The sequence below is a fragment of the Schistocerca cancellata genome, chromosome 3 (genome assembly GCF_023864275.1).
Source record: "Schistocerca cancellata isolate TAMUIC-IGC-003103 chromosome 3, iqSchCanc2.1, whole genome shotgun sequence".
Classification (NCBI taxonomy): Eukaryota; Metazoa; Arthropoda; class Insecta; order Orthoptera; family Acrididae; genus Schistocerca; species Schistocerca cancellata.
In genome coordinates this window covers 102,292,421-102,320,142 of record NC_064628.1, presented here as the reverse complement: position 1 = coordinate 102,320,142, position 27,722 = coordinate 102,292,421, and the positions used below count along the sequence as shown (strand labels likewise).

The following is a 27,722-nucleotide window of genomic DNA, read 5'->3' as shown; positions in this document are numbered from 1 at the left end:
TCACTTCCATACATGGCTACCCTCCATACAAATACTTTCAGAAATGACTTCCTGACACTTAAATCTATACTCGATGTTAACAAATTTCTCTTCTTCAGAAACGCTTTCCTTGCCATTGCCAGTCTACATTTTATATCCTCTCTACTTCGACCATCATCAGTTATTTTGCTCCCCAAATAGCAAAACTCCTTTACTACTTTAAGTGTCTCATTTCCTAATCTAATACCCTCAACATCACCCGACTTAATTCGACTACATTCCATTATCCTCATTTTGCTTTTGTTGATGTTCATCTTATATCCTCCCTTCAAGACACCATCCATTCCGTTCAACTGCTCTTCCAAGTCCTTTGCTGTCACTGACAGAATTACAATGTCATCGGCGAACCTCAAAGTTTTTATTTCTTCTCCATGGATTTTAATACCTACTCCGAATTTTTCTTTTGTTTCCTTTACTGCTTGCTCAATATACAGATTGAATAACATCGGGGATAGGCTACAACCCTGTCTCACTCCCTTCCCAACCACTGCTTCCCTTTCATGTCCCTCGACACTTATAAGTGCCATCTGGTTTCTGTACAAATTGTAAATAGCCTTTCGCTCCCTGTATTTTACCCCTGCCACCTTTAGAATTTGAAAGAGAGTATTCCAGTCAACATTGTCAAAAGCTTTCTCTAAGTCTACAAATGCTAGAAACGTAGGTTTGCCTTTCCTTAATCTTTCTTCTAAGATAAGTCGTAAGGTCAGTATTGCCTCACGTGTTCCAGTATTTCTACGGAATCCAAACTGATCTTCCCCGAGGTCGGCTTCTACTAGTTTTTCCATTCGTCTGTAAAGAATTCGTGTTAGTATTTTGCAGCTGTGGCTTATTAAACTGATTGTTCGGTAATTTTCACATCTGTCAACACCTGCTTTCTTTGGGATTGGAATTATTATATTCTTCTTGAAGTCTGAGGGTGTTTCGCCTGTTTCATACATGTTGCTCACCAGATGGTAGAGTTTTGTCAGGACTGGCTCTCCCAAGGCCGTCAGTAGTTCCAATGGAATGTTGTCTACTCCAGGGGCCTTGTTTCGACTCAGGTCTTTCAGTGCTCTGTCAAGCTCTTCACGCAGTATCGTATCTCCCATTTCATCTTGATCTACATCCTCTTCCATTTCCATAATATTGTCCTCAAGTACATCGCCCTTATATAGACCCTCTATAGACTCCTTCCACCTTTCTGCTTTCCCTTCTTTGCTTAGAACTGGGTTTCCATCTGAGCTCTTGATGTTCATACAAGTGGTTCTCTTATATCCAAAGGTCTCTAATTTTCCTGTAGGCAGTATCTATCTTACCCCCTAGTGAGATAAGCCTCTACATCCTTACATTTGTCCTCTAGCCATCCCTGCTTAGCCATTTTGCACTTCCTGTCTATCTCATTTTTGAGACGTTTGTATTCCTTTTTGCCTGCTTCATTTACTGCATTTTTATATTTTCTCCTTTCGTCAATTAAATTCAATATTTCTTCTGTTACCCAAGGATTTCTATTAGCCCTCGTCTTTTTACCTACTTGATCCTCTGCTGCCTTCACTACTTCATCCCTCATAGCTACCCATTCTTCTTCTACTGTATTTCTTTCCCCCATTACTGCCAATCGTTCCCTAAAGCTCTCCCTGAAACTCTGTACAACCTCTGGTTTAGTCAATTTATCCAGGTCCCATCTCCTTAACTTCCCACCTTTTTGCAGTTTCTTCAGTTTTAATCTACAGTTCATAACCAATAGATTGTGGTCAGAGTCCACATCTGCCCCTGGAAATGTCTTACAATTTAAAACCTGGTTCCTAAATCTCTGTCTTACCATTATATAATCTATCTGATACCTTTTAGTATCTCCAGGGTTCTTCCATGTATACAACCTTCTATCATGATTCTTAAACCAAATGTTAGCTATGATTAAGTTGTGCTCTGAGCAAAATTCTACCAGGCGGCTTCCTCTTTCATTTCTTACCCCCAATCCATAATCACCTACTGCGTTTCCTTCTCTCCCTTTCCCTACACTCGAATTCCAGTCACCCATGACTATTAAATTTTCGTCTCCCTTCACTATCTGAATAATTTCTTTTATTTCATCATTCATTTCTTCAATTTCTTCGTCATCTGCAGAGCTAGTTGGCATATAAACTTGTACTACTGTAGTAGGTGTGGGCTTCATATCTATCTTGGCCACAATAATGCGTTCACTATGCTGTTTGTAGTAGCTTACCCGCATTCCTATTTTCCTATTCATTATTAAACCTACTCCTGCATTACCCCTATTTGACTTTGTGTTTATAACTCTGTAGTCACCTGACCAGAAGTCTTGTTCCTCCTGCCACTGAACTTCACCAATTCCCACTATATCTAACTTCAACCTATCCATTTCCCTTTTTAAATTTTCTAACCTACCTGCCCGATTAAGGGATCTGACATTCCACGCTCCGATCCGTAGAACGCCAGTTTTCTTTCTCCTGATAACGACGTCCTCTTGAGTAGTCCCCGCCCGGAGATCCGAATGGGGGACTATTTTACCTCCGGAATATTTTACCCAAAGAGGACGCCATCATCATATAATCATACAGTAAAGCTGCATGCCCTCGGGGAAAAATTACGGCCGTAGTTTCCCCTTGCTTTCAGCCGTTCGCAGTACGAGCACAGCAAGGCCGGTTTGGTTATTGTTACAAGGCCAGATCAGTCAATCATCCAGACTGTTGCCCTTGCAACTACTGAAAAGGCTGCTGCCCCTCTTCAGGAACCACACGTTTGTCTGGCCTCTCAACAGAGATCCCTCCGTTGTGGTTGTACCTACGGTACGGCTATCTGTATCGCTGAGGCACGCAAGCCTCCGCGCCAACGGTAAGGTCCATGGTTCATGGGGGGGCCCTACAAATAAGGCAATTGCATAATTTCTTGAGTGAAAATGACAGTGTTTTTGTAGACATGATGTAAACAGAATATAAATGAGCGTTACATAGAGCTTGTCTACAAGTCAACACTTTTCCCAGAGCCAAAGTTAGAAAATTGAATGCTCATTTCGAACGTTTACTTCGTAGAGAACTGCAAAACAGACTGTACTTTGCACTTATTGTTGTATAGTTTGATCTATAGACGCTTGATTTTATTAAAGTCAGCACTCAGCAGTGTCTGTTTAAAAGCTGGACAAGTTACAGAATATAGCAGTAACTTTCTAGAAATAGCAGAATAACATTTTACCTTTTACTATTTCTATAGAAACTGAAACATTTCACAAATACATCGCTTAACTGTGCGGGCTGAGTCTCGTAGCGCTGTTCCAGAGGCAGCGGCGATTCCTTCGTGACATCACAGCCGCAGCCAATGGCAGGACAGAACGCTTACCGTATTTACTCGAATCTAAGCCGCACCCGAAAAATGAGACTCGAAATCAAGGAAAAAACTTTTTCCCGAATCTAAGCCGCACCTGAAATTTGAGACTCGAAATTCAAGGGGAGAGAAAAGTTTTAGGCCGCACCTCCAAATCGAAACAAAGTTGGTCCATAGTAATATGAGACACAATTTAGGTTGAATGAATGACGGTACAGCTACAGTAGTTTAGTTCGAGTCGTAAGCTTAGCAGTTAAGCTTTACCAGGTAGCCATTGCTATGCGTCAGGCGCTCCGTCCGTATTTATACGGGTACCTTTCCTTTTTCATGTGCTTCGTCTGGTTTGAATTGATTGCTTATTTTTCTTTGATCTGATAAGTGCCGTTCTCTTTGTTATAGGTGTTTACATCACTCTAAGCTGAAAATGCATTATTTTACTGTGTCATGCATTGTTTGTCGCATTCTGATAATGAGTGTTTATGACCTGCCGCCGCTCGCGGCATGACTTGCTTTTGTACGCGCTACCGCCGCTTTTTTAAAAAAGGGAATCGTCTCATCAGCGAAACAATGGCAAGAGACTGCTCTTTGTTTTCTTTGCTGCTTTCTTTGATAATGATCAGCAATAACCAAATAATAGATTGTTTATGATAGAAGATGTTCTGAACGAGAGTTTAGCGAAAATTTTTCTCCGTTTGAAAATCTTTGCAGACGCCTCTTTCGTACATTACATTCTGCACAGAAATTAGAGTCGTCTTAGATTTAAAAATCTAGTCAATTGCCGTGCTTCATTTCTGACTGTATCACTATTAGGCATAAGAATAATATGAATATAAACATGACATGATATGTATATCCTTCCACGTTTGCTGTTGTCTCACTCTAGTTTCGTAGTTTATTAGGCAGACAGAATAAAGACACATTTATAATTGTAACTGTATATAGGTCCCCATCAGGAAATTTTCATCTATTTCTGAAAAATTTGGACTCCTTGTTGTGCTATCTGTCAGACGGGGAAGCAAATTATTATTTGTGGGGACTTCAATGTAGATTCTCTGAAAGAGGGTAATAGGAAAAATGACCTTGATGTATTACTCGGTTCCTTCAATTTGACATCCGTTATTGATTTTCCTACTCGGGTGGTAAAGGATAGCAGCTCACTGATAGATAACTTCTTTATAAACCAAGATAAGTTTAACCAGATAAATGCTCAGCCTGTTGAGAATGGTCTTTCTGATCATGGTGCACAGCTAGTTACAATATCTGACATAGCTCCATTCAGCAATACTAAACAGTCCTCCAAAGTAGTACGTTCAGTCAACGATTTAAGAATTGCAAATTTCAGGGAAAGCCTAGAGCAGTTAGACTGGGATGAGGTGTACCGTGAACCTGATGCCAATTTAAAATATAATTTATTTCATGACATTTTTGTAAATGCATTTGAAAACTGCTTCCCCAAGAAACTAGTTAAATATACTCGTAAGAAACCTTGTAACAAACCATGGCTTACTGAGGTTATAAAAATATCTTGTAACCGGAAAAGGGAAATGTATCTGACAGCAAGAAATAGTAGTGACCCAGAAACTATCGAACATTATAAAAACTACTGTGTTATATTAAGAAAAGTTATTAAAAAATCCAGAAGTATGTGTATCATGTCTGAAATCAGCAACTCTGATAATAAAATTAAAACAATTTGGAATATTATTAAAAGAGAAACAGGTCAACCAAGAGCACAGGAAGACAGTATTACCATCAAATCGAATGAAAACTTTACGAACAAAAAGTCAGAAGTTGAAAATATTTTTAATAATCATTTTCTAAATGTTGTGGATATAGTAGGATCCAGCTGTTCATTAGAAGATGCTAGGCTGTTAATGGAAGAGGCCATACCTATGCAATTTGATACAATTGAAATCTCACCCACTTCTCCCTCTGAAATTAGAAAAATTATAAACTTGCTTAAAAGCAAAAACTCACATGGAATTGATGGCATCTCCAGCAAAATACTAAAAGCTTGTTCTCAACAGATAAGTAAGATTCTCAGCCACCTGTGTAATAGCTCTCTGGAACAGGGCATTTTCCCTGATAGACTGAAATATGCTATTGTTATACCTTTGCATAAAAAGGGGGATAGATCTGATGTCAACAATTACCGTCCAATCTCCCTTCTAACAGCTTTATCCAAAATTTTTGAGAAAGTAATGTATTCAAGAGTAGCTTCACATATCTGTAACAATGAAGTACTAACAAAATGTCAGTTTGGTTTCCAGAAAGGTTTTTCAACAGAAAATGCCATATATGCTTTCACCAATCAAATTTTGAATGATCTGAATAACCGAACATCACCCATTGGGATTTTTTATGATCTCTCAAAGGCTTTTGATTGTGTAAATCATGAAATTCTGCTAGACAAGCTCAAGTATTGTGGCATGAGTGGGACAGTGCTCAAATGGTTTAATTCGTACCTAACTGGAAGAGTGCAGAAAGTTGAAATAAGTAGTTCTCATAATATGCAAAGATCAGCACATTCCTCAAACTGGGGAACTATCAAGAATGGGGTTCCACAAGGGTCAGTCTTGGGTCCTTTGCTGTTCTTAATATATATTAATGACTTGCCATTCTATATTCATGAAGAGGCAAAGTTAGTTCTCTTTGCTGATGATACAAGTATAGTAATCACACCTGACAAACAAGAATTAACTGATGAAATTGTCAATACTGTCTTTCAGAAAATTACTAAGTGGTTCCTTGTAAACGGACTCTCACTGAATTTTGATAAGACACAGTACATACAGTTCCGTACAGTGAATGGTATGACGCCATTAATAAATATAGGCCTTAATCAGAAGCATATAGCTAAGGTAGAATATTCCAAATTTTTAGGTGTGTCCATTGATGAGAGATTAAATTGGAAGAAACACATTGCTGATCTGCTGAAACGTTTGAGTTCAGCTACTTATGCAATAAGGGTCATTGCAAACTTTGGTGATAAACATCTTAGTAAATTAGCTTACTATGCCTATTTTCACTCGTTGCTTTCATATGGCATCATATTTTGGGGTAATTCATCACTGAGGAATAAAGTATTTATTGCACAAAAGCGTGTAATCAGAATAATAGCTGGAGTCCACCCAAGATCGTCCTGCAGGCATTTATTTAAGGATTTAGGGATATTCACAGTAGCTTCTCAGTATATATACTCTCTTATGAAATTTGTTATTAACAACCAAACCGAATTCAAAAGTAATAGCAGTGTGCATAACTACAGTACTAGGAGAAAGGATGATCTTCACTATTCAAGATTAAATCTAACTTTGGCACAGAAAGGGGTGAATTATACTGGCACTAAAGTCTTTGGTCACTTACCAAATAGTATCAAAAGTCTGACAGATAACCAACAAGTATTTAAGAAGAAATTAAAAGAATTTCTGAATGTCAACTCCTTCTACTCCATAGAGGAATTTTTAGATATAAATTTTAAAAAAAATAAAAAAAATAAAAAAGAATAAAAATAAAAAAAACACAAAAAATGAAAAAGTTGTTATATTAACTTAAGTATGTTGTTAAATTAACTTAATTATGTCATGTATTGGAAAATTTGACTCGTTCCACATCATTACGAAATATCGTATTCATGATCCATGGAACTAGTATTAATCTAATCTAATCTAATCTAAAAATGAGGTAGCAGCAAGCACGAAAGAATACATGGCAAAATGTTTATATTCGTATTATTCTTATGGTGAAGAGAGTACTGCATGTGATTCACAATTCATAAAAGTTCCTATTTGCGACCATCTCTTTTCACATGTAGGAAAAAAATTAAGAACGTAGAGTTGGCCATATTGACAAACATCCCAAACAGTTTTGCCAGTCGGATTTTCGTAGTACATTGAAATGCTGCCACATTTGAAGATGAACAATACGGCATTTGTATTTACTTCGTTGGATAATGTCTGAAAATGCAGTGGTCGAAATTCGGGGCGGAGAAAAAAAGCTCGTCTTCCACCTTTTTTTTAATTTATTTACTGACGCAGAGGTTTTGGCTCTAGTATTTATCTTTCTGTCTGCAAAGCATGCATGTGTAGCGCTACATATATTCGACGGCAGAAGTTAGTTGTGGCGGCACCTACCAACATTTTTCAGAACTTCCGCTTACTTTGCACTCGATTCTAAGCCGCAGGCGGTTTTTTGGATTACAAAAACCGGAAAAAAGTGCGGCTTAGATTCGAGTAAATACGGTAGTGCTCAACCTTATTTTTTTTATGGACCTTGACTGTAAATAAATAAATAATTTTCTGTAAAGAAAACTTATGTTGAAGTGACACGTTTCATATTCATGATCTATGGAACGACGATTTGTGTGTGTGTGTGTGTGTGTGTGTGTGTGTGTGTGTGTGTGTGAGGTATAATTGAACAATATGGAGCCAATAAGTGCCCGCCAGACAATGCACACCAAACTCTTATCTTCTCTGAGCAGAGAGGTTCTCTGCTTGCCCTGTGGCCAGTATCTGCAGTTCCAGGAATTTACATAATGTGAAAAATCAAACCAGACCTCATCTGACATGATGTAAAGCAAGATGTCGAAGTAACTGTTAGCAATTGATGTTAACATCCAGTTACAATAATGCACTGTTTTTTCCTGATCCTCAAATTTTACGTCTTGCACCACCATCACATGGAAGGCTTTTAATTTCATATATTTTAGTACAAGATGTACAAAATACGTCAGCCTGCTGTAATAACTTCCCTGCCGACTTAACGGGGACTTCTCTTATGTCCATGCGGATTCTGTCTGTAGTTTCAGGGGTCCCCACTGTCAGATGCCTATTTCTCTGCAAATTCTGAATGGGTTCTACAGTCCTCCATCTCTTGTACAGATCTGGTCATGACGAGTTCTTTTTTTTTAATTTTTTATTATTGTTATTATTGTTATTATTATTATTTTTCCCAGGATACTTCACTTGAAACATTCTTTACATTCCTTGATTGGGGGCTGTCTTTATGTAATTCTGCACAGTATCAATTCGCTGTTGTAATGCAAACTGCCCCATTTTTGTAGTAACTCAACTAAGAGTTTCTCACAACTGACACACACACACACACACACACACACACACACACAGATGCCCTCAGCTTTCTGATAAAATGCAGTTTAGCCAACTTTCGAGAAAGTGTTGCCACTTCACAAGCAATTCAGCTAGAGACGATAAACCAGTTTGTGAGGTGTACTGGTTTTATATGCGACACCCTGTAGTACATTAGTGTAACTTGTATACTTCAGTATTGCATGTGCTCATTCTGTACTGTTTTTGCTTCTATTACTCTTGTATAGTTCTGCTATAATTAGATTATCATCACTCTTATCTAATATGTAACAACATATGTCCTACAGCCAAAACTATAATAATAATAATAATAATAATAATAATAATAATAATAATTCATGCCAAACTGAACGTAATATTAGCAATTAGCTCTCAAGTTATATTTGTATTGAAACCTGTCTCATACAGCGGCAAGCATCTGCATTGTAATTTATCCATTTCAACTTCTTTTTGTACACATTTTTACTACACAGTTACGAAATATTTCAACATATTTGATACGTAACAAAACCAATGAGCACAGGATTTTACATTTTCTGCCTTATCGTGACCTGACATTCTGGGCATTAATGATAGCTGTAGTTAAAATACTGGTAGAGGTCATGGTTGAACTGCCTCGTTTATGACACTGCCAATCTCAACAAGCAATTGCTCAGTAGCCATTACCGAATGTTTTGGTTGTGCGTTGATTATTGTTATCCTTTATTATTGTGAAATACATCTTGGTCCCATCAGAGTTGGATTATTATGGCAGAAGGGATCAGCTAGCCCGATGGCCATGTGCCATTTCTGCTTTTACAAAAGCACTTGAGAAGGGTGTAGGCTGGTTGCCCTGCAAGAGGGAGGCAGCGCTTGTTTCCCAGTATTGCTCCTATCCCCTCTTGCAGTATTTATTCCAGTTTTATGCACACGAGCTGAGTGCCAGTTTATAGTGTCTGCACTATGCACTATACCGACCACGAAACATGTAAAAATATTTAGGCCACACCAAAAATCTTCCCGTATGATGTGAAGAGAGTTATTATCTGTTCTTCTTCAGTGCTAAGTATGTTGTCGATTCTATCTGTTGTGACAGAATGTGTAGGTCAGATGGCTATGAATGCCCACAAAAAGTAGAGATCATTGTTCTGCCAGTTTTTATAATCATCAAGAAACACTCCATTCACTGACAGGATAATGCTGCAGCTTCTCAACAGGTATAAGTCATTTGTTGGAATCTTACATAAAGCCAAAGACCAAGTGTTGATGTTTTAGAAAAAGCAAACATTCCTATGAAAAAGCCTCCGCAATCACAACTTTTAACAGCCAATTTCAAATCACTGAGGCCTAGTCTGTAGTGAAGTAGTGTTATAACTTTCTAAATGTTTTTGTGTAATCATTTACACGCAATAAAATATGTTAAATTTTCATCCCTACAGAATAATCCATTTTCGGAAATGGCATGAGTATTTTGTGGGCCATGTTGGCAATCCCGATCAAATGCATGTTTATTTTGGTAAGTTATTGTCAACATGAAGGGTGTTAAGTGTTCCTATAAGAAGATGTAGCAATGAAAATGCCAGAATAGCAGCAATGCTGGGTGTATTAGCAAGTGGAAGGAAGCTCCCGCCCCATATGCGATCGTTCGCAGGAAAGTAACACAGATAGGAAAACTGCCTGCAGGACTTAACTTTAGGTGCCAAGAAAGGCCTGATGTTAGATTGGGTTGCTTCAAACAGAATACCAGGCTCTTTGCTTAACAGTAGGAAAATAATTGGTATCCAATTTTTTTCAGGGGACACCTCACCCTGAGAGTTAAGGATCTGACAGCAGTCCTAGCCCATTCCTGGTGGGATGACCACACAACTTCAAGTAATATATGTTACTGTGAATAGACCTTTTTTAAGGTTCACCTGCTACAGTTTTACAATGAGTGGCCTGTTCAAGGGGACCATGTCCCCACTCCAGGGGGAAATTAAAGAAACCTTCAATGTCCACACTTGGCCAATAGATTCTTACTGCATGGTGCAGAATCTCAAGTGAATCTGTAATGAAAGGAGTCAGAAAGTGCTTTATAGCCAGTGCTGTGGATGGTTCAGAAAGTGACATACTGCGGGAGTGTCAGGAATAAAGAAATGCTAGTAGGCTTACAGATGATGATGATGATGATGATGACACAGACAAAGCTAGTTAGAAAATGGAAATGAAAATAAAAAATAATGTAAACGATTTCTTTTTATTTTATTTTTTCTTGTATTATCAAAATATAAAAAGTCAGTAAACTGCATAAGTTTACAAAAAGTATTTTAATTTTTTTCAGATACTTCAAAACAGCTTGTATGTTTGATTAGTCAGAGTGTGCTAACAATAAAAATGTCTCAAGGAACCTCTTAAGCAAGAGGGTTGTCTTATGTTAAGGGCTGCCTTATAGTCGAACAAATACAGTATATTAGTGGGACAAAATGCAGTTTGTGTTGTTTTCATCTTTAAATGGTTTGTCATCTGTTAAGCATATATGCTTCTGTAAGGGATATGTATGTACAGGATTGCGGAATAGGTTATTAGTGTTCTGTATTTACATTTCTGTGGAATTGGTCAGCAGTGTCCAATCTTTTTATATCTTTCATGATTGTGTGTTTAGAGGGAAGTACTGTAAACGGCTTGCCTGTCCCCTCACTTCAAAGTGGATCTTGTGGATTTAAAGTAACAAGTGCACGCACATTGAATGAGAAGCTGTTTGCAGGTGCTGAATACATTGAACAGGCAAACAAAAAATGATATTCCTTCATCTATGAATGTTAAAGAAACAAATAGTATGAAATCAGATATTTCTAGATAACCAGAGATTTCTAGATAACAGTAGAATGTGATAGGGATGAACCACAAATTATTGTAGAGCTTGACCCATGTCAATCTTAAACATATTGGGCAGGTGTGGGTGTTCCTCAGTCATCAGGTACATTTGAGGATCCTCAGGGTTCTACATGTTCTAAAACAAAACTGTTTTATGTCATCGCCTATTTTACATCAATAAAAGATTACCTTTACTAGGCACCAAAAGACATAAAGTTCTACTGTAATTGCATACACACCTTAAACAGCCCAATTGGAAGCTGTAAAAGTTAAAGAATGTCTTTGATTACTGTCACTAAACATATTTATTACTGTTATTCCGTATTTTTTTAATGCATTTGCATATTCTAAACTAAAACCCATAGTTACATTGATGCTTTGAAACTAATTATGTCTTATTCGATTTGCTACCTTTCATTTTCATTTCTTTGTGAGGGGTCCGATTTCGACAACTGTTTTTCAGTATATTTTCTGAAAGGAAATGTAAATGATGCAGAACATCACCAAGCCTTTTAAAACATACTTACTATTTTCTATTTTTAAAAACAGAGTGAAATGGGGATTCAGTTCAGGGAACTTTCCTCTACTTGTTTCATTATTTGTCATTTTTCATATGCACTCCTTATGAAGATTGTTGATGAGACAGCTCGGACTGGATATGTATTCGCTACTTGTACAGCTTACAGCACAATGTATAAAACCGACAAGATAAACAAACAAAAAATTCCGAAATAAGGCAGTCAAAGTCTTTAAGGGATTGAAAAATTGTGCTAATCTGTTTTCAGTAATCATGTAAAACTTTTATGTCTTCATTTTTGAATATGTAATTGCTTTAGTGCACATTTTCGAATGTGTTATTGCTTTAGTGCAGGAATGTGCACACTGAATTATGTAGCCATATAGTTAGATTTAAGTGTAATAAACAGAAAGTTAGAGTAATTTGTGGGTATGTCTGTAGGTGTTGTTAAATTTTCTTCCCTAGGGTCTGGAGCAGTGGGCCAGCAGGTTCCAACATCGACACGTCCTGCAGGTTTGCAACCATCAGTAGCCCAAGGTTCACCGAGCAGGCCACAAATTCGTCCTGCACAGGGTTTAACAGCTTCTCCTCAGTCGCGGTCTTTGCCTCAACATGCCCAGGTGTGTCCAAGAACTCTTTATAACATTGTAGAACACCTCTGCTCCACAAACAATAGTATAAAATTTTGCTATTTAATTTTTTTTTATATTCTTTAGATTGTTCATTGTTAATGTAGCTATTTTTAATGTACAGATCGTTTTTGCAGAAAGCTGTTTTGTAACCCTTCAAGTGATCATACTGTATTCAAAAGTGGAGACATTGATACTGTAGAACAGCATTTTCTTGTCCAAGTTGAAAGCAGAAGTGATCATTACTTACTTAATTACAGCTGACTGTGTTTGTGGAGTCCCTATTGTAGTTTGTGAGCTTCTGAAGGAAAATAGTGGAATGTTAAAATATAAGGCAGCCTTATGAACTGCTTGTATTCCACATCTGAGAAAACTGTCTGTTCATTGTCATACCATACTCACATTTTAATCAGTTGCTCACAGATTTTTGTCAGGTTAAAATAATAATTTAGTTATTTAAGCCAAATGTCTCGACACTGTGTTTAAATCACAATATCTATGTCTGAATGCAGCAGGTACAGTAAATAACAAGTATTTTGTTAACAATAATTTGGATATATGAATTGGATGCACATTTGAGATGTGGTTATGAAATACATACTTGAATGTAATGAGTGTTTAAGGAAGTATCGTCTTACTGTTTACGGTCAGTTGGAAACTGTGCATTACCATTGGAGAAGAACAGAGTGAAATTAGATACTTGGTTACAATAAATTGATAAAACTTTTGTTGATAATTTTTTTGTTCTTTGATGGGAAAGTGAAATTGTGGGCAACATTAAATATTTAGGATCTGAGGTAATGCAGAATGTAAGGATGGGAGAAAGAAATTGGCAAAAGGGTACAACACAGCAGTGCATTTCAGCAATATGCCTGGGGAAGGGAGATACCAATGAAGTGCAAGAAAGTGCTGTACAAGACGTACTTTATTCATATTGATTTGTGAATTGGAGACCTGGACAATGAGTCGAAGACAGAAGAGTAGAATCAAAGCCAGTGAATGAAATTCCTAAGAAGTGTGCCAGAGGAAATGAGAGACAGAGTGGGAAATGAAGATGTTAGGAAGGAAATTGGTGTGTAAAAGTTGAATGATAAAATTGAGAAGAGTTGGTTAAAAGGTTTGGACATGTAAAGAAAATGGAAAATGGAAGAATACCAAAATTAATGTCTGAGGGCAAGGAGGAGACCCAGAGCTAGATGGATTCACTAATTCAAGACCAGTTTAAGAGGAAGGAATCTGGACTGGAACAAAAGCAGTTACCGAAGAATTATTATGGATAGACAAGGGAAAGTGGAAAAGTACCATAAATGTCCAAACGTGGCCCGATGTTGGATAAAAGGGAGAAGAAAGTGACGATGACTGGAAAAATGAAAGCTGATATTTTCTGTTTTTCCAGCATCTGCACAGTATTTAAAGTAAGAACTTTAACAACGCATGTAATGCCAAACATATTTGAACCAAAGGTTCTTACATTCCTGAGACTACTTGTGCATTATTGCATTTATTTGTAATAAAAGAAAATGTCAAAATTTCTGAATGGGAGGTGCATGATAGCCCCATGTTGCAGACATTGTGTCTTATGTTGGTAGTGTTACAGTAAAGATATTGAAACATTGTTTACATTTATACTTCATATTGCATTTGATGCAGACCTCAAATAGAGATTGAGTACTAACTCGTGAAGAAATTTTCAACATTGTGATGCAAGTGCATTTCATATCAAAATGGTATTTAAATCGAATAGCGTTAAATGTAATATCAGTTTTGATTAGAGATAATGTTTGAATAATTAAAACTGAGAGTGTACATTATTATAAAATAAACAAGAAAATCAAATATGGAAACCATTTGCCAGTCTCGGAAATCATTTGGGAAACCTTGGTACGTACGACAGAAACTTGAATAAAGCAAGTACTGGTATTAAATCTTCAATTCTGAGTTGTATGTTTCTTCCATGTGGAGATAGTTGGGAGGCAGGTTGCACAGAACAAGAGGTGTCTACCAAATGAATGAGAGATAGTAACGGAATACTTGTCTTTGGTTCAGTAGGAACTGACTGTTCAGTTTACTGACACTACGTTTCCTTTGTTACATGTGTGTATCTCTGTTGCCTTTAAGTTTGTTTTGCTCAGGGCTCCAGGATAACAAGTTTGTGCTTGAGAGAAAGAGAGACGGGAATATAAATTACCATCCATCTTTTCAGCCTCTGTGTTTCACCTGTTAGCATTTTTAACTGTTACAAAATAAATTACAATACAATCTTCTTTGTTTCAGCACCCTGCACCTCTTCCCGTGGCACCAAACTTGAATCTAAATAATCCAGACTTAAAGAAGATGCCACCAAGACCCGAATTAAAAATATCAAAACAGAGCAGGCACCAAGGTAGATACTTTTAAAGATATTGTTGTTAAATTTTGTTTTCCATTTTAATGATTTGTGTGTATTCTAAAGGGAAATAATATTCATTCACGTAAGTATAAAACCATTATTTTTGTGAAATTTGCAATAGTTCTGTATAATAACTTTTATGGCATGACTATGCTAATAACTGGAATTGAATTGTACACAGTTAGTAAATACAGTGAAATGCTGCTTTTTCACTCTTCAGGGTACATTTAAAAAAAAAATTGTGTAGAATGTGGGAAAATGTGAAATGTGGGAAATAATGTTCGAAGCAGTTAAAGTTACATGTAGTACCTCTGTTAAATTTTCACATTTTGTGTAAGATATATGTACACAACAGGCATCAAAATACTCATAAAGGCTTGTTTATTATCTAATAAAAACTGCTGGTAACTGTGGAAAATAGAAACATTTGACTTAATTTCATAAATCCTGCAGCTGTCATTCGTTATTTAAATAGTGAAACATTGCACCAGTTACATATTTTTTCGTGCTTAGCGAGAGGCATTTCAAAAATTTATTCTCCTTGTCAAGTGCTAATATTTACGTAAGTATTTTGTATGATGTTTGCATGTGTGTCGTTCTGCATCTCTTTCCGTGTAAAACATGCACAATGCGAAGTGAGCAAAGGTGTCAGGTAGACAAACAGCGAAACATGCTAATATGATCCAACAAAGGTGTCACGAAGCTCCGCATGTGCACTTGCACAGTAGAGACAGTTTGAAAATGGTTTTGATCATGATACCTTCATTTGAACAAACCCAGTTACTCCCATCAGCCTCTGTACTGAATAGGGCTTGGCAGCAGCAAGAGATAAACATGAATTGTTCCAATTGTTACCTGTTCAGATCTGCTGAGTAAAAGGCTTTGGTGTCAGGAAACATTAACCGTGTAACATTTGTAAACAGTTCTTGATATCCAATGCCATGCCAGTGTCATTTTACATCAATTGTCAGTTTTTCTCCGCGAACATTTTTTCGTAAAGCATAAATCACAGGATAATTATAAATATGTTCATGCAAAATAGGGTGAGAATTACCAATGCGAAGATAGGAAATTTGAAGGGAGCCGTAATAATTGTCATAAATACTGGGAAAACCTTAGTTCCAGAAACTTAAAAGTGCAGTAGCTGTATTAGACTTCATTGATTTATGGTTAATTTTGGAGATAGTGAGGTAAAAGGGTAGATGGGGGATTTAAACTAAGAAATTTATAAAACTATGTAAAGATAGTCAACATGGAAAAGAAAATAATCAATTTTTGACAGTATAATGTAATTGAATAAATAAAAAATCTACTCACCAAGTGGCGGCAGGAAAATACACTTATAAAAAAAGGTTTTTCTTGGGCAAGCTTACAGAGCCAGTGGTTCCTTCTTCTGCCAGAACAGTTGAAGGGGCAGGAAGAGGAGTGAAGGGAAATCAACTGAAGAGGTTTAGGAAAAGGAGTAGAGTTTGGAAAAGTCACCTGAACCTCGGGTCAGGGGAGGTGTAGTGGACGGGCTGGGAAGGAAAGACTGACTGTTGGGGACTGCACCGGATGAGATTTAAAAATGGGAGAGCTTAAGGGTGGAAGAAAGGATAATATACAAAACAGAGAGTACTGCTAAAACATCATGCACGAGTTAATAAGAGAATGAAAAGCTAAGTGCATTTTCTGTAACAGAAGTGGTAGGGGACTGGCGGAAAATAGACAGGTCAGAAAATGAAAGATGTAGAAAACTAAAACAGAGTGAAGAAAGGAGTAGTTACTGTGAAGAAGTGCTGAGACAGAAGAAATTAACGTAAATTAAGGCCAGGTGGGTGGTGAGAACCAAGGACATGTGGAGTTCTCAGTAACTGGTGTGTGGGGGAAGCATCCAGTTGCAGCCTGTGGTGAAACAGCCACTGCAGTACTGAATGTCATGGGGTATAGCTTGCTGTGCAACAGGATTTTGTGTGTTGCCGGTATACACCTTCTGCCTATACCCATTTGTCCTAACTGGTAACTTACTTGCTCTACAAGTCATGACCTCAGTGCCTGTTTTACCACACATGCCATCTGGATTCTTCTCCCAGGCACAAGTGTCTCAGAACTTCACAGGTGAGAACTAGTGCTACTACATGTCCTCGGTTCTCACCACCCACCTGGCATTAATTTACACAAATTTCTTCCATCTCAGCATTTCTTCACTGTAACTTCTCCTTCCTTCACTCCGTTTTAGTGTTCTACATCTTTCATTTTCTGATCTGTATATTTTTGTTGCCCGCTTCCACCTTTGTTACATAGAATGCACTAAGCATTTCACTCTTGACTTGTGAACGATATTTTAGCAGTAATCTCTGTCTTGCATATTACCCTGTCTTACAACTTTAAGCTCTCCTGTTTTCAAATCTCATTCATTGTAGATCCCAACAGTGTCTTTCCTTCCAGCACTGTTCGGTAAGTCTCCCCTAACTCGTAGTTCTGGGTGACTTTCCCGAGCTCTATCCCTTTTTCAGACCTCTCCAGTTCTTTGCCTCTTCCATCCCTTTCAACCCTCTGTTGGAAGGAGGAGCCACTGGCTCCAAAAGCTTGCATAAGTAAAACCTTTTTGTATATGTGTGTTCTCCTGCCGCTGCTTGGTGAGTAGATTTTTTAATCCATCCAACTACATAATATCAGCATGGCAAAAGGATTACAAGTTGGAAAATTTTAGGAGAAAATAATGCAGGCAAATAGGGAGTGGGCTGGTAATGGAGGGAGCAACTGAGATAAGGAAAAGAGGAGATGAACATAAGATAAAAAATTAAACAAACAAGACAAAAGCAGCAGAGAGTAGATGGTGAATAGTATGGGCAAGGTAATAAGACCTCAGTATCACTACCTCTTGAGCCTTCATTTGCCCACAAGGCTCATATGACATTTTTGTAAGCATGACACTGTGCCAGTTTCAGAACCATAACACCACCAGCTGATTCTATGTGGCTGTGCTACATAAAAATGTTGCTCAGTACACTCAACTCCCCTGTTGCCTGCTTAGTCAGGCATCTATTGCAGTTGATCTTGTGAAGCAGTGAGCCACCTGGTAGTGTTCATGTGTCTTATTTGTGTGGCCATCATGAATGTACACGTTTGATTTAGGAAAGCATTCTATGTTGAACATAATGCTTGAAAGCAGAGGACCCAGTGTTGCAATTGACTTTTTGCAACCACCTATATGATGGTGTAGGGTAAGAACCCAAGCACACTGTGAAGCCATTCACCGTGGTGGGCCCTCATTTATGAGTAAAAGCCGAAAAACAATTCAGCTTGTTCCACTAGAGTATTAATTCAGTACCAGATTTTCCAATGCTGCCATAGTGTAGTGGATATCGTAACAGATTGGGAAACTGAAGGTGGCGGGTTAGAATCCTGTCACTTGCTTACAATTTTTATTTATTATTTTTTAATTTTATTTTTCTTCTGTTATTTGCATCAATTGTAATGTTACGAATTTTATAAACTTTTGCCAAGTCATTTTAGCCATTGTATTAACTTCCTTATTGGTTCTCATTCCTCCAATGGGCTCAGAATCATTGGTGGTTTTGCAGTTATATTAATAACGGATGAGGAAATCCAAAAATTAACAGATGGTAGTATGGAAAGGCTTACCTGATCATGCAAACCCTCTTAATCAGTCTCGCTGTTCCTGAACAATAATACTCTGCATCACAAGTTGAATTGTTTTCTCTGCGATTTGTTCACTCATCGCTACTGTGTTTACATTTTTAAAATTGGGTTTTCAGAAAGGAGAAACCTCTTCTTATAAATAGACAATGCATTGCATAAGGAATTCGTGAAATTTGTCCTTGTTTTTCATCAAATATCTCCATTCTTTCGTCATAACATTTGCCGGTTGATGAATTTACGTTGTCAGGCATTTTAAATGAAACAAAATCACAAATTTCTGATTGGTAACTGCAAATCCACCAATGATTTTGGGTGGTAACTGCAAATCCACCAATGATTTTTGAGCTCAATGGAGAAATGAGAACAAATAAGAAACTTAATACAATGGTTAAAAATCACTTTGAAAAAATTAGAAAACCATTACATTTGAAGCAAATAACTAAACAAAAAAAATTTATAACCATTTGACAAGATTTGAATAGGTCTCCTTCAGTTTCTCAATCTGTAACGCTATCCATTATGCTATAGTGTCATTCGAAAATGTTGTATTAATTTAAAGCTCTAGTGGAGCAAGCTAAACTGTTTCTCGGCTTTTACTCGTAGAGAAGGGCCCGCTAGGGCTTCAGAATGTGATACCCAGATTCTCAATCTGCAACGCCACATAGGTGGTTGCAAAAAGGTCAATTGCACCACTGGAACCTCTCCTTGTTACATATGTTCCTTCCTACCACCAGTACTTGCAATACTTGGAGAGCACCTTTCAAGATTGAGAGATTTGCACTAGTGCACTGCTGCTTGTTCTGTGCAGATGTAAGTTTTTCTGATAATTCAGTTACAGCTTCCTAGGTTTCCTTTCGTTTTCTTGTTGGTTAACAGCTCCCCCTCTGTGTAAGTATTTGTTAACTCTATCAAGTTCAGTAGGTCAATTTTCGTGGTCACTGAAAAGTGGGAGAACTGTTATAAGCTTACTGCTTTTGAATTGTTTAGGCAACTGGTGAAACCTTCTTTTCGTTTTTAAGACAGTTCCTGGAAAAAAATCCTGTATCAGGTACCAGAAGCCTATTTACATCATCTACAGAGCAAGATCTTTCAGTTAAGCCCTAATCAAAATTAATATAAAGAAAAAAAGTGCTATGATTGGTTGTTTTTGACTGGATTACTAAGTAGGCTACATGTGAATGGAATGGTCCTAGAATAGTATTGATTAATGTATAGTTAGGATTCTGACGCAGAAGTTTCTTATAAAATGATTTTGTAGCTTCAAATCTACTGCATAAAAGGAAAAATAATGGATTTTCATGAGGGAGAAGTATGTACTGAAGACGTGATAGTTACTGTTATGTTATTTGAATGCAATTAAATAATGTTTGAGAATTGATACTTCTTATTTTAAAACTCTTATAAAAATACAAAGTAGTGGCAGAAGAACAATAAAGATGACTCTGACGTAGACTTCAGTACTTACTGTATTTCTGGTTTACGCCTCCATTTTATTGTAGAAGTTTTTCGAAGGGATTTTCACTGAGATCAAAGTATGAGGATAAATTTGGCTAGCATGAATATATTCATATTATTTAAGGAAGAACAACAGTTTTGGAACAAGTAGAACTAGATCCTTAATAATATCTGCTTTTTAAATTAATTGGAGTACATAAGCACATGTAATAATGGGAGAAATTTTCAAACAGCTGTTTACCTGAATAGTGGTTAATGCAGATCTCTTACAAACTGTATCCAAAAGATAGTTTTCTTTCTAATGATATGTAGTCAAACTTATTCTTTCTTCTCACCTTCCTTTCGAATCACAACTGCGTGTTTTTAATATTAAATGTCTTACAGGTATTGTTCTGTCGTGGAATATGCCAGTGACAAATGAATATGCAGCCATTGCCAGCTACCAGCTGTATGCATATCAGGAGAGTTCATCACCTCCAAGTACAGCACATTGGAAAAAAGTTGGAGATGTCAAGGCTTTACCATTGCCAATGGCTTGCACGTTGACGCAGGTATGTATCTGCCTGACATTGATTTCATGTGACGTGTAGGTACAGTTTTATGGAGTTAGGTTTGCATATAATTTGTAAACACCGTGACTCATATATATTTGTCTTTATCCAGTCTTCTTGTGTCTTAAATAAGACTATGCAGCCTAAAATTTGAAATGACGGGGCGGATTATAGGAAGAGGCTTTGTAGAGTGAAAAGAATGTTTTTTTTGAACCAGGCTACATCAGTGTAGTAGGTAAGGATAGGAATTGCAGAAAAAATGACATATTGTGCTTTGTGGTACACTTGATTGAAAAATGTTGGCTGTAGTTAGACTGTGAGATTAAAGATATTGTAGATCAGGTAAAGAATGAAAATATGCTGACAGCTGATGTGATAAATAGTAATCAGTAACGAGCTGGAGTATCGTCCATTTTCCACATTTGAAAATTAACACTTTAGGAATGTCAAGAAAACATGACAAAAGTTTAGTTTTACTTTGATGCTCCTATAGTTTGTTTTTATTTTTGTGGACTGTTATTAGTCTTACTCAGGTATTACTTTTGTGTGTAGTGAGATAGAAGAAAAATGATGATAAGAGCATTATAGCATCATGATGGATCTCAAATACTGTAAACACATTAATCATTAATGTAGGTGTAAGTGAAATTGTAATACAATGGGTAACTTTTAGAAAATATACTTTCAGAGATGTAGAATTATTGAGGTATGAGTGCAAACTAAGGCTGGCAGACTACTTTTGGCCAAATGGGCACGCTATATGCAAGTAGTGTTCATGAAGCTATTAATACCACTAGCAGTTTCATAAAGTGCCATAAGTAACATTGTATAAAGTTACAAATACACCCAAGAAAACAGTACATCTGTATCAGCCATTGCTAATGCTGAAATATCTCTCTCTCTCTCTCTCTCTCTCTCTCTCTCTCTCTCTCTCTCTCTCTCAGCAAATATAATGTCACGAGACAGAGCATTACATCTGCATAGTGAAGTGGAGTGAATGGAACTTTTTCCCTGTGACTTGATATGCACACGGCTCGCCTCACTTGCCTTGTGAGTGAGCACTCAGTGATTAACTCAACAGCTGTGTAGCCTTCACAGCTTCAGTTGTAGTGGCAAGTAAAAGGAGCACATAGGGCATACAACTTTGGCATCTATTCAAGAGAGTGGAATCTACAAGGCCGTAAATACTATGAAAGTGCGGTGGCGCTTGGGAAACTGCAGTCAGATTGTGGGAAGTTTATTCTTCCCCTCCCCCCTACTTCCTTCACACCACAGCCAAGTGAACACCATGTGGATTGTGCACATCAGACTAGCACAGGCTGCAAACAGATTTAAAAGATTTTCTGTGTCAATGTTGCCAACAAGCCTATATGTTGTAGCCAGGTGTGCACATGTTTGGTTTGTAGATTGAAACGTACTGTCTATGCTTTTGATTGGGTTGCCTACAGATTCAGATGAGCTTGATTTCATAGGTGAAAATGCAATGATTTTATAAGTAACAAAAATTTGTTGTATTGTTGTAGACATTTCTTTTTCTTTGCAGTTTGTCGAAGGACACAAATATCACTTTGCTGTGAGAGCTGTTGACATACATTCTCGTGTGGGACCATTCAGCTTACCAGGGAGTATTGTACTGACTCGGAAGTAGATACTGATGCATTGTCTCTTGCTGGATGTTTTATTGTAAATAGTGCTGTGGTATTTATATAGAAATCTGTGAATAGTTGCGGTAACTCTGAATGCCATACAGACAGTGTTTTGCTGCTGTACAATGTAAATAAATTGCTGAGAACTTTTTTATTACATGTGTTTTTTGTGTAATGAAAATGTTTGTTGTAAATACACGCAAAAAATGTGAAAGCAGAAAAACAGAAACAGGTGTAAATATTTATGTACAGAATCTTATAATGGAAAATCTTTTTGGCAGCTGCAAATTTGGACTACTTGAATGTCAATGGTTTGTGTTCCAGGTATGGAATGTAAGTTGCTTACCATCATTCATAGGAGAAAAAAGAATGTACACAATAACTCCAAAACTTACTGCAGTTAGATGGTGTCCCAATATGTAAACAACAGTGTAAAAAAGTAATCTCAGACGTTAAAGTATTTGCTCAAACACATTGATAAATAGTGGTCCTCAAAACTTAGTACATTTGTGAAGATTACTCTTGTTTTTGTAAGGTCCAATTAATTTACTGTCCGTGTGTGTGGTGTGTGTGTGTGTGTGTGTGTAAGATGGATGATAAACAATTTGTCATACAGTTGTATGTAGTCTTCGAAATTAATTGTAAATAGGCTAAAAGTGAACTTAGCTGCAGAAACGACATGTATTCCTTGGTGAAAAAATTATGGGTGAATGAAGAAATAGCATAAAATTTCATTCATATTTTGCATTAACTGAAGCACTCAGCACTAGTCTTTGAAACTTACTCACATTTTGCCACCATTTTATTGGTGAATTGCAGAATCTGAAGCAATGATTGTTATTGCATTTGTTTAGTATACCTGAAATGTGTGTATTATACGTGCAATGATTAAGACATAAAATTTCTAGTGTATTGATAAAACAGTTATTTTTTATTTATTTATTTGGTCTTTTGGAGTGAACTTAACCCTGAAAGAAAAGGTTTGCTATGTCAATTTCTGTTGTTGTTGTTGTTGTTTTTTTTTTTTCCTTCAGAAAATCTGTTAATGGCTACCAGCAGGATGTAGAAAGTTGTATATATTTTTCTTTCTGTCTGTAAATATACATATATATAATTTAATTATTTGTGAAAATGAGCTTTAAATGGTAAATTTGCTTATAATAATTCCTACAAAGAGAAACTGCATTTTTTTAAAAATAGAATTGTTGTTACATAAATTTTGAGAATTTTTCATTACCTGCAATTCTTTTTAGTGTACCTTGTGTTCATTTTTAACGGTTAGTTTTAAGACTATCTACAGTGTTAATACTTCGAAAAAAACTGTGCCACGTTGTCGGCATGGTTTGGGTATCATGTCGACTACAGATCTCACTGCCAGCAGAATGGTTGTTCCAGTCAAATGTGTAACAACATTAAAATATGAAAGTAAATAAAAGTAATTGATTCTTAAAATGTTATCATTTCTGGGGTCCTGTGGAAAAAATGATATGCACTGCATGATACCACCACTGAAGGTAATTTTTTGCTGTTTCAATTATGTACTCGACTGATTATCTGTGTAGGCTATTCCTGCCAAATACTGTAAAATATTTTTCATCCTAAAAATTAAACAAGAAGTAATTACCTCTGCTCTGATGGTTACTACAGGAACCCCCTCAATTTAGAAAATGGACCATTTCTGTACACTTACGAATAAAATCATTGTGGTGTGTTATATAACTGGCACAACTTTTTATTCAGATAACATTAAAGTACCATTGAAATTGAGACAATTTTTAATGGCTGTTGTTTTGGGGCAACCTTTAATGTCCCTCTGCCTGTAAGATAAGTATGAGTTTTTATATTGGCTTGTAGAGGACTGACATGTATGTTAGAACAGTCATCAGTGGAGGTGCTGGAAAGAGTGGCTGTGGCATATTTGCAAGGCAATGCTTGCTTTGCCTTTATCAAATTTCTGTAGTTTTCTTGCTGCTGGCTGTTCCCGATTCTTATTTTCTACTGACCTACTTTTGTGTAACCACAGTGAACCAATGTTTTGAAGAATGTAGACTTTAGGTTATTTAGGTCTCTTTTCATATGTTGTAGCATTTGGGAATGGCTGGGATATACTACATTCAGCCATAGCAGGATGTGCATATTAACATTTTAGTAGAGCCTTGCTCGGTCTGCTTATGAGATGGCAGGTTGCAACAGTTAATGCCCGTTCCAACAATTCACTTGTTCTCTGTGATTGCATATGCATTTGATACTCAACAGCTTTGAGTGCCTGTATAACAAACACAAAGGAGATTGCCAAAAATATTGGTGGCAAACAGAAACTGAATAAAGGTGAAATTATTTAAGTCAAAAGAAATTGCCTATGCCAGTAAGAAAGGTACTAGACTGATTTCCGAAGTCCATGAACGTCATACAGCTGCTGTAGTTGCACAACTGCCTGCAGGTGCCATTAGAAAAAAACGGATGCAATGTTGTAACTGAACTCCATTTGCAGGGCAGTTAGTCAAATGACAGCTCACTAACACTTTCAACGGAAGTATGTAAAGTTCTGGAGAATATGTTCTTTTCATGTTTTAATTTCACCCACACTACATTCTGTGTTGAAAAACTGCCAACATAGTTAAAGAAAATTATGCACACTAGAATCACCTGTGGTCTATATTTGACCAATTGTGTTTATGAAGTTATGCAAGTCCAAATTTTGTATAATAATTGAAATTTATTCATACGCAATTTCTTAGTTCTTGCTTGAACACTGCTGTAATTGTGAGGTGACAGCATGCAAATTGCGACATAATAACTTCATTTTTATTCACTCTTGCAGTGGGCATACCTGATGGGTTGTGGAACAAATCAACATACCACCCAGTATCTCCATTAGAAAATAATAATGGATGTGCTAATGTATCCAGTGACAAGTCTAAAACAGAGATGTTTTTGACTATATCAGAGTTCCTAAAAAAAAACCCTCACCATATTTCTTTAGAATGGTGGATCACCAACAACTGTATTAAAAATAGAGGCCACATCAGTCTGATTGTGTCAGTATAACACCAGAGATCTAAATTTTTATTAACTGTATAACCACACAAATTTTTCTGTTTTCATTTTAGACTCATTCACAGTTATCGTTCATTGCAGTGAAAGAACGCACAAAATGATCAAAACTTTCTAACTCAAATGCAGTTTCATGCATTACATTGTTGTTGTTGTTATTACTGCACAGGTGGTTTGATTGTTCATTTAGTGTGTACTCTGCTGTGAACAGAAGTGTCTATGTGATGAGAATATAATTCCATATAACAATGGTGAAAACAACCATATGTAGAAGTCATCGGACCTGACCTATGATGAAGAAACTTCGTTTGTGATACACTCTACATAAAATTTTTGTATCAGAACTGACCATAGTAGATGCTGATAGTAGCTACCAGTGTCACTGAAGTAATTCTCGATTTATCTTCAATTCTTGGCTAATTCAAAGAGCGCCCTTGATAAAGTGTGTTGAAAAATAAATTTTGTATTAACACCAGCAAATTAATTTTTCCCTTACGACATCACAATGCAAATCCCTTTGTGTCATGTACAGTAACATCTGATGCGAAATTTTTTTGCATCACGAAATCTGCAATATAGATCCATCACACCACAGTTGTAACTTCAAAATTACATGGAATTACGGTTAGTGCACCTCTAAATGTAACATTAAATAAAACAGTTGCATTATCGTTAGAAATAATCATATTCCTATTACTTATATTTTCTCCTTTCAAAAATTTTGTCTATTTAGCTGTGCATCTTTCACTCCGACCCATTTTGCCGGCCGGAGTGGCCGTGCGGTTAAAGGCGCTTCACTCTGGAACCGCGTGACCGCTACGGTCGCAGGTTCGAATCCTGCATCGGACATGGATGTGTGTGATGTCCTTAGGTTAGTTAGGTTTAATTAGTTCTAAGTTCTAGGCGACTGATGACCTCAGAAGTTAAGTCGCATAGTGCTCAGAGCCATTTGAACTCCGACCCATTAGCATTCTCCTTCAAGGCATAGACTAAAAAAAATATAGCTGCCATATAATAAGGGAAGTTGGAAGTCATAGTTATTCAAAACATATGAATTAAAAGTCGGGAAATTACTTCAGATTTTCTGGTAAAGGCAGCAAATGGCCACAAAGTTATTTTCACAGAAAAGTAAGCGAAACAAGGACACCAACACACAACATTATTTGTAGACTTCATTATTACAATATTTTGATTTGTAAGACTGACAACATTATTGATGTATCAGTTGTTACATTGTGGGTGCCCAGTATTTATGTTTTCCTGCAACTGCCCCATGTAAACACGAAAGTGTCTGGAATCGATTTTATGAAATGATGTTACTTTTGTCTGCCATTTCTACCATCGCTCCTGATTGATACGTGGGACAGATGGACGGTGGTAGTGCTTCAGTTTTCGATGTTCACCTATTGGAAATTTAACACGTGATAAAGAGGTATTATCACAGTTATGAGTATGAGTATGAAGGCATCTATTGATTTTTGCTACTCTTAACGGCTACTTACACACTTGATTTATTTTTCTTTGTGCACATCTATGGCAAAGTACCTTTCGAATTGTGTAAGTTTCATTGGCATCCTTGCCTAATTAATATTAAAAATCGATATATCAGTTTTCATGTTCACATATTAATGTTAGGATTGGTGGATTTTCTTTTAAAAATAGCAGACAGCTTCATTTCGTAAGCCAACAGAGACTTTCAGTACAATTCCTTGGGACCAGTACTAACAGATTAAAAATAAAGGATTCCCTGACGAGCTACCACTGTCAGAAAAAAAAATTATTCTGCAATGTTTGTGAGGAAGTGAACAGAAATTGTCAGAAAACCAAATGATGAGAAAAAGAAAATCCTGCAGATAAAATCTAATCTCTGTAGGTATAACTAGCCTCCCATATCGAAGATTGCAGATTAACAGTCCCGACTCATTGACCACTTGGATCCCCACTTGTCACTGTTGATGCCACTTCCCTATACACAGGCATCCCATATGTCGACTCGCTTGCTGCTGTCGAATGCTACTTCTCCTGACATACTTCAGACTTCAAATCTACCGCATCTTTTCTTATCCATGTAATTACATCCTCACTTACAAATATAACTTTGAGGGGAAGCTGCACAAACTAATTTATGGTATGGCAGTGAATGTCTACAGGACACCCTGATCTATATCAAGCCATTTATGGGCCATCTAGAGGAAACCTTCCTAACTTACCAACATCTCAAACCCCTGCCTTCAGCTTCATAAGTGGTAATTTATGATCTGGAGTTAAGAGCTAAGACACCTTATCGTCATTCCTCCATAGGCTCGGCATCTTCACTCTCATATATTTCCCCCTGGCCCTCAGCTAAATGTGGTACCATCCTGGATGTTGACCTCCACCTCTGATGGCTCCATCCATACTTCTGTTCATATCAAGCCTGCTTTGAACAGTGTTACAGTTGGACAGCTGTCATCCCACTCCCATCAAAAAAATAACTCTCATAGCATCTGGACACACAAGGACATTGATGAAGATTCTCTTGCCAAGTATGCTGAAGGCT

At 37.0% G+C, this 27,722-nt stretch overlaps 1 protein-coding gene across 3 annotated transcripts in view; it reads left to right on the top strand.

Annotated features, from left to right (window-relative positions):
- LOC126177108 (activating transcription factor 7-interacting protein 1-like) overlaps nt 1-22,693 on the top strand; it is a 186,370-nt gene extending 163,677 nt beyond the window's left edge. For all 3 annotated transcript variants that reach the window (XM_049924374.1, XM_049924375.1, XM_049924373.1), the window contains exons 13-16: nt 12,280-12,434; nt 14,718-14,826; nt 20,317-20,483; nt 22,027-22,693. In XM_049924374.1, coding sequence (XP_049780331.1) covers nt 12,280-12,434; nt 14,718-14,826; nt 20,317-20,483; nt 22,027-22,131 — 536 coding nt within the window. In that variant the 3' untranslated portion in view covers nt 22,132-22,693. The remainder of the gene's footprint in view (nt 1-12,279; nt 12,435-14,717; nt 14,827-20,316; nt 20,484-22,026) is intronic.
- The last annotated feature ends 5,029 nt before the right edge of the window (nt 22,694-27,722 follow it).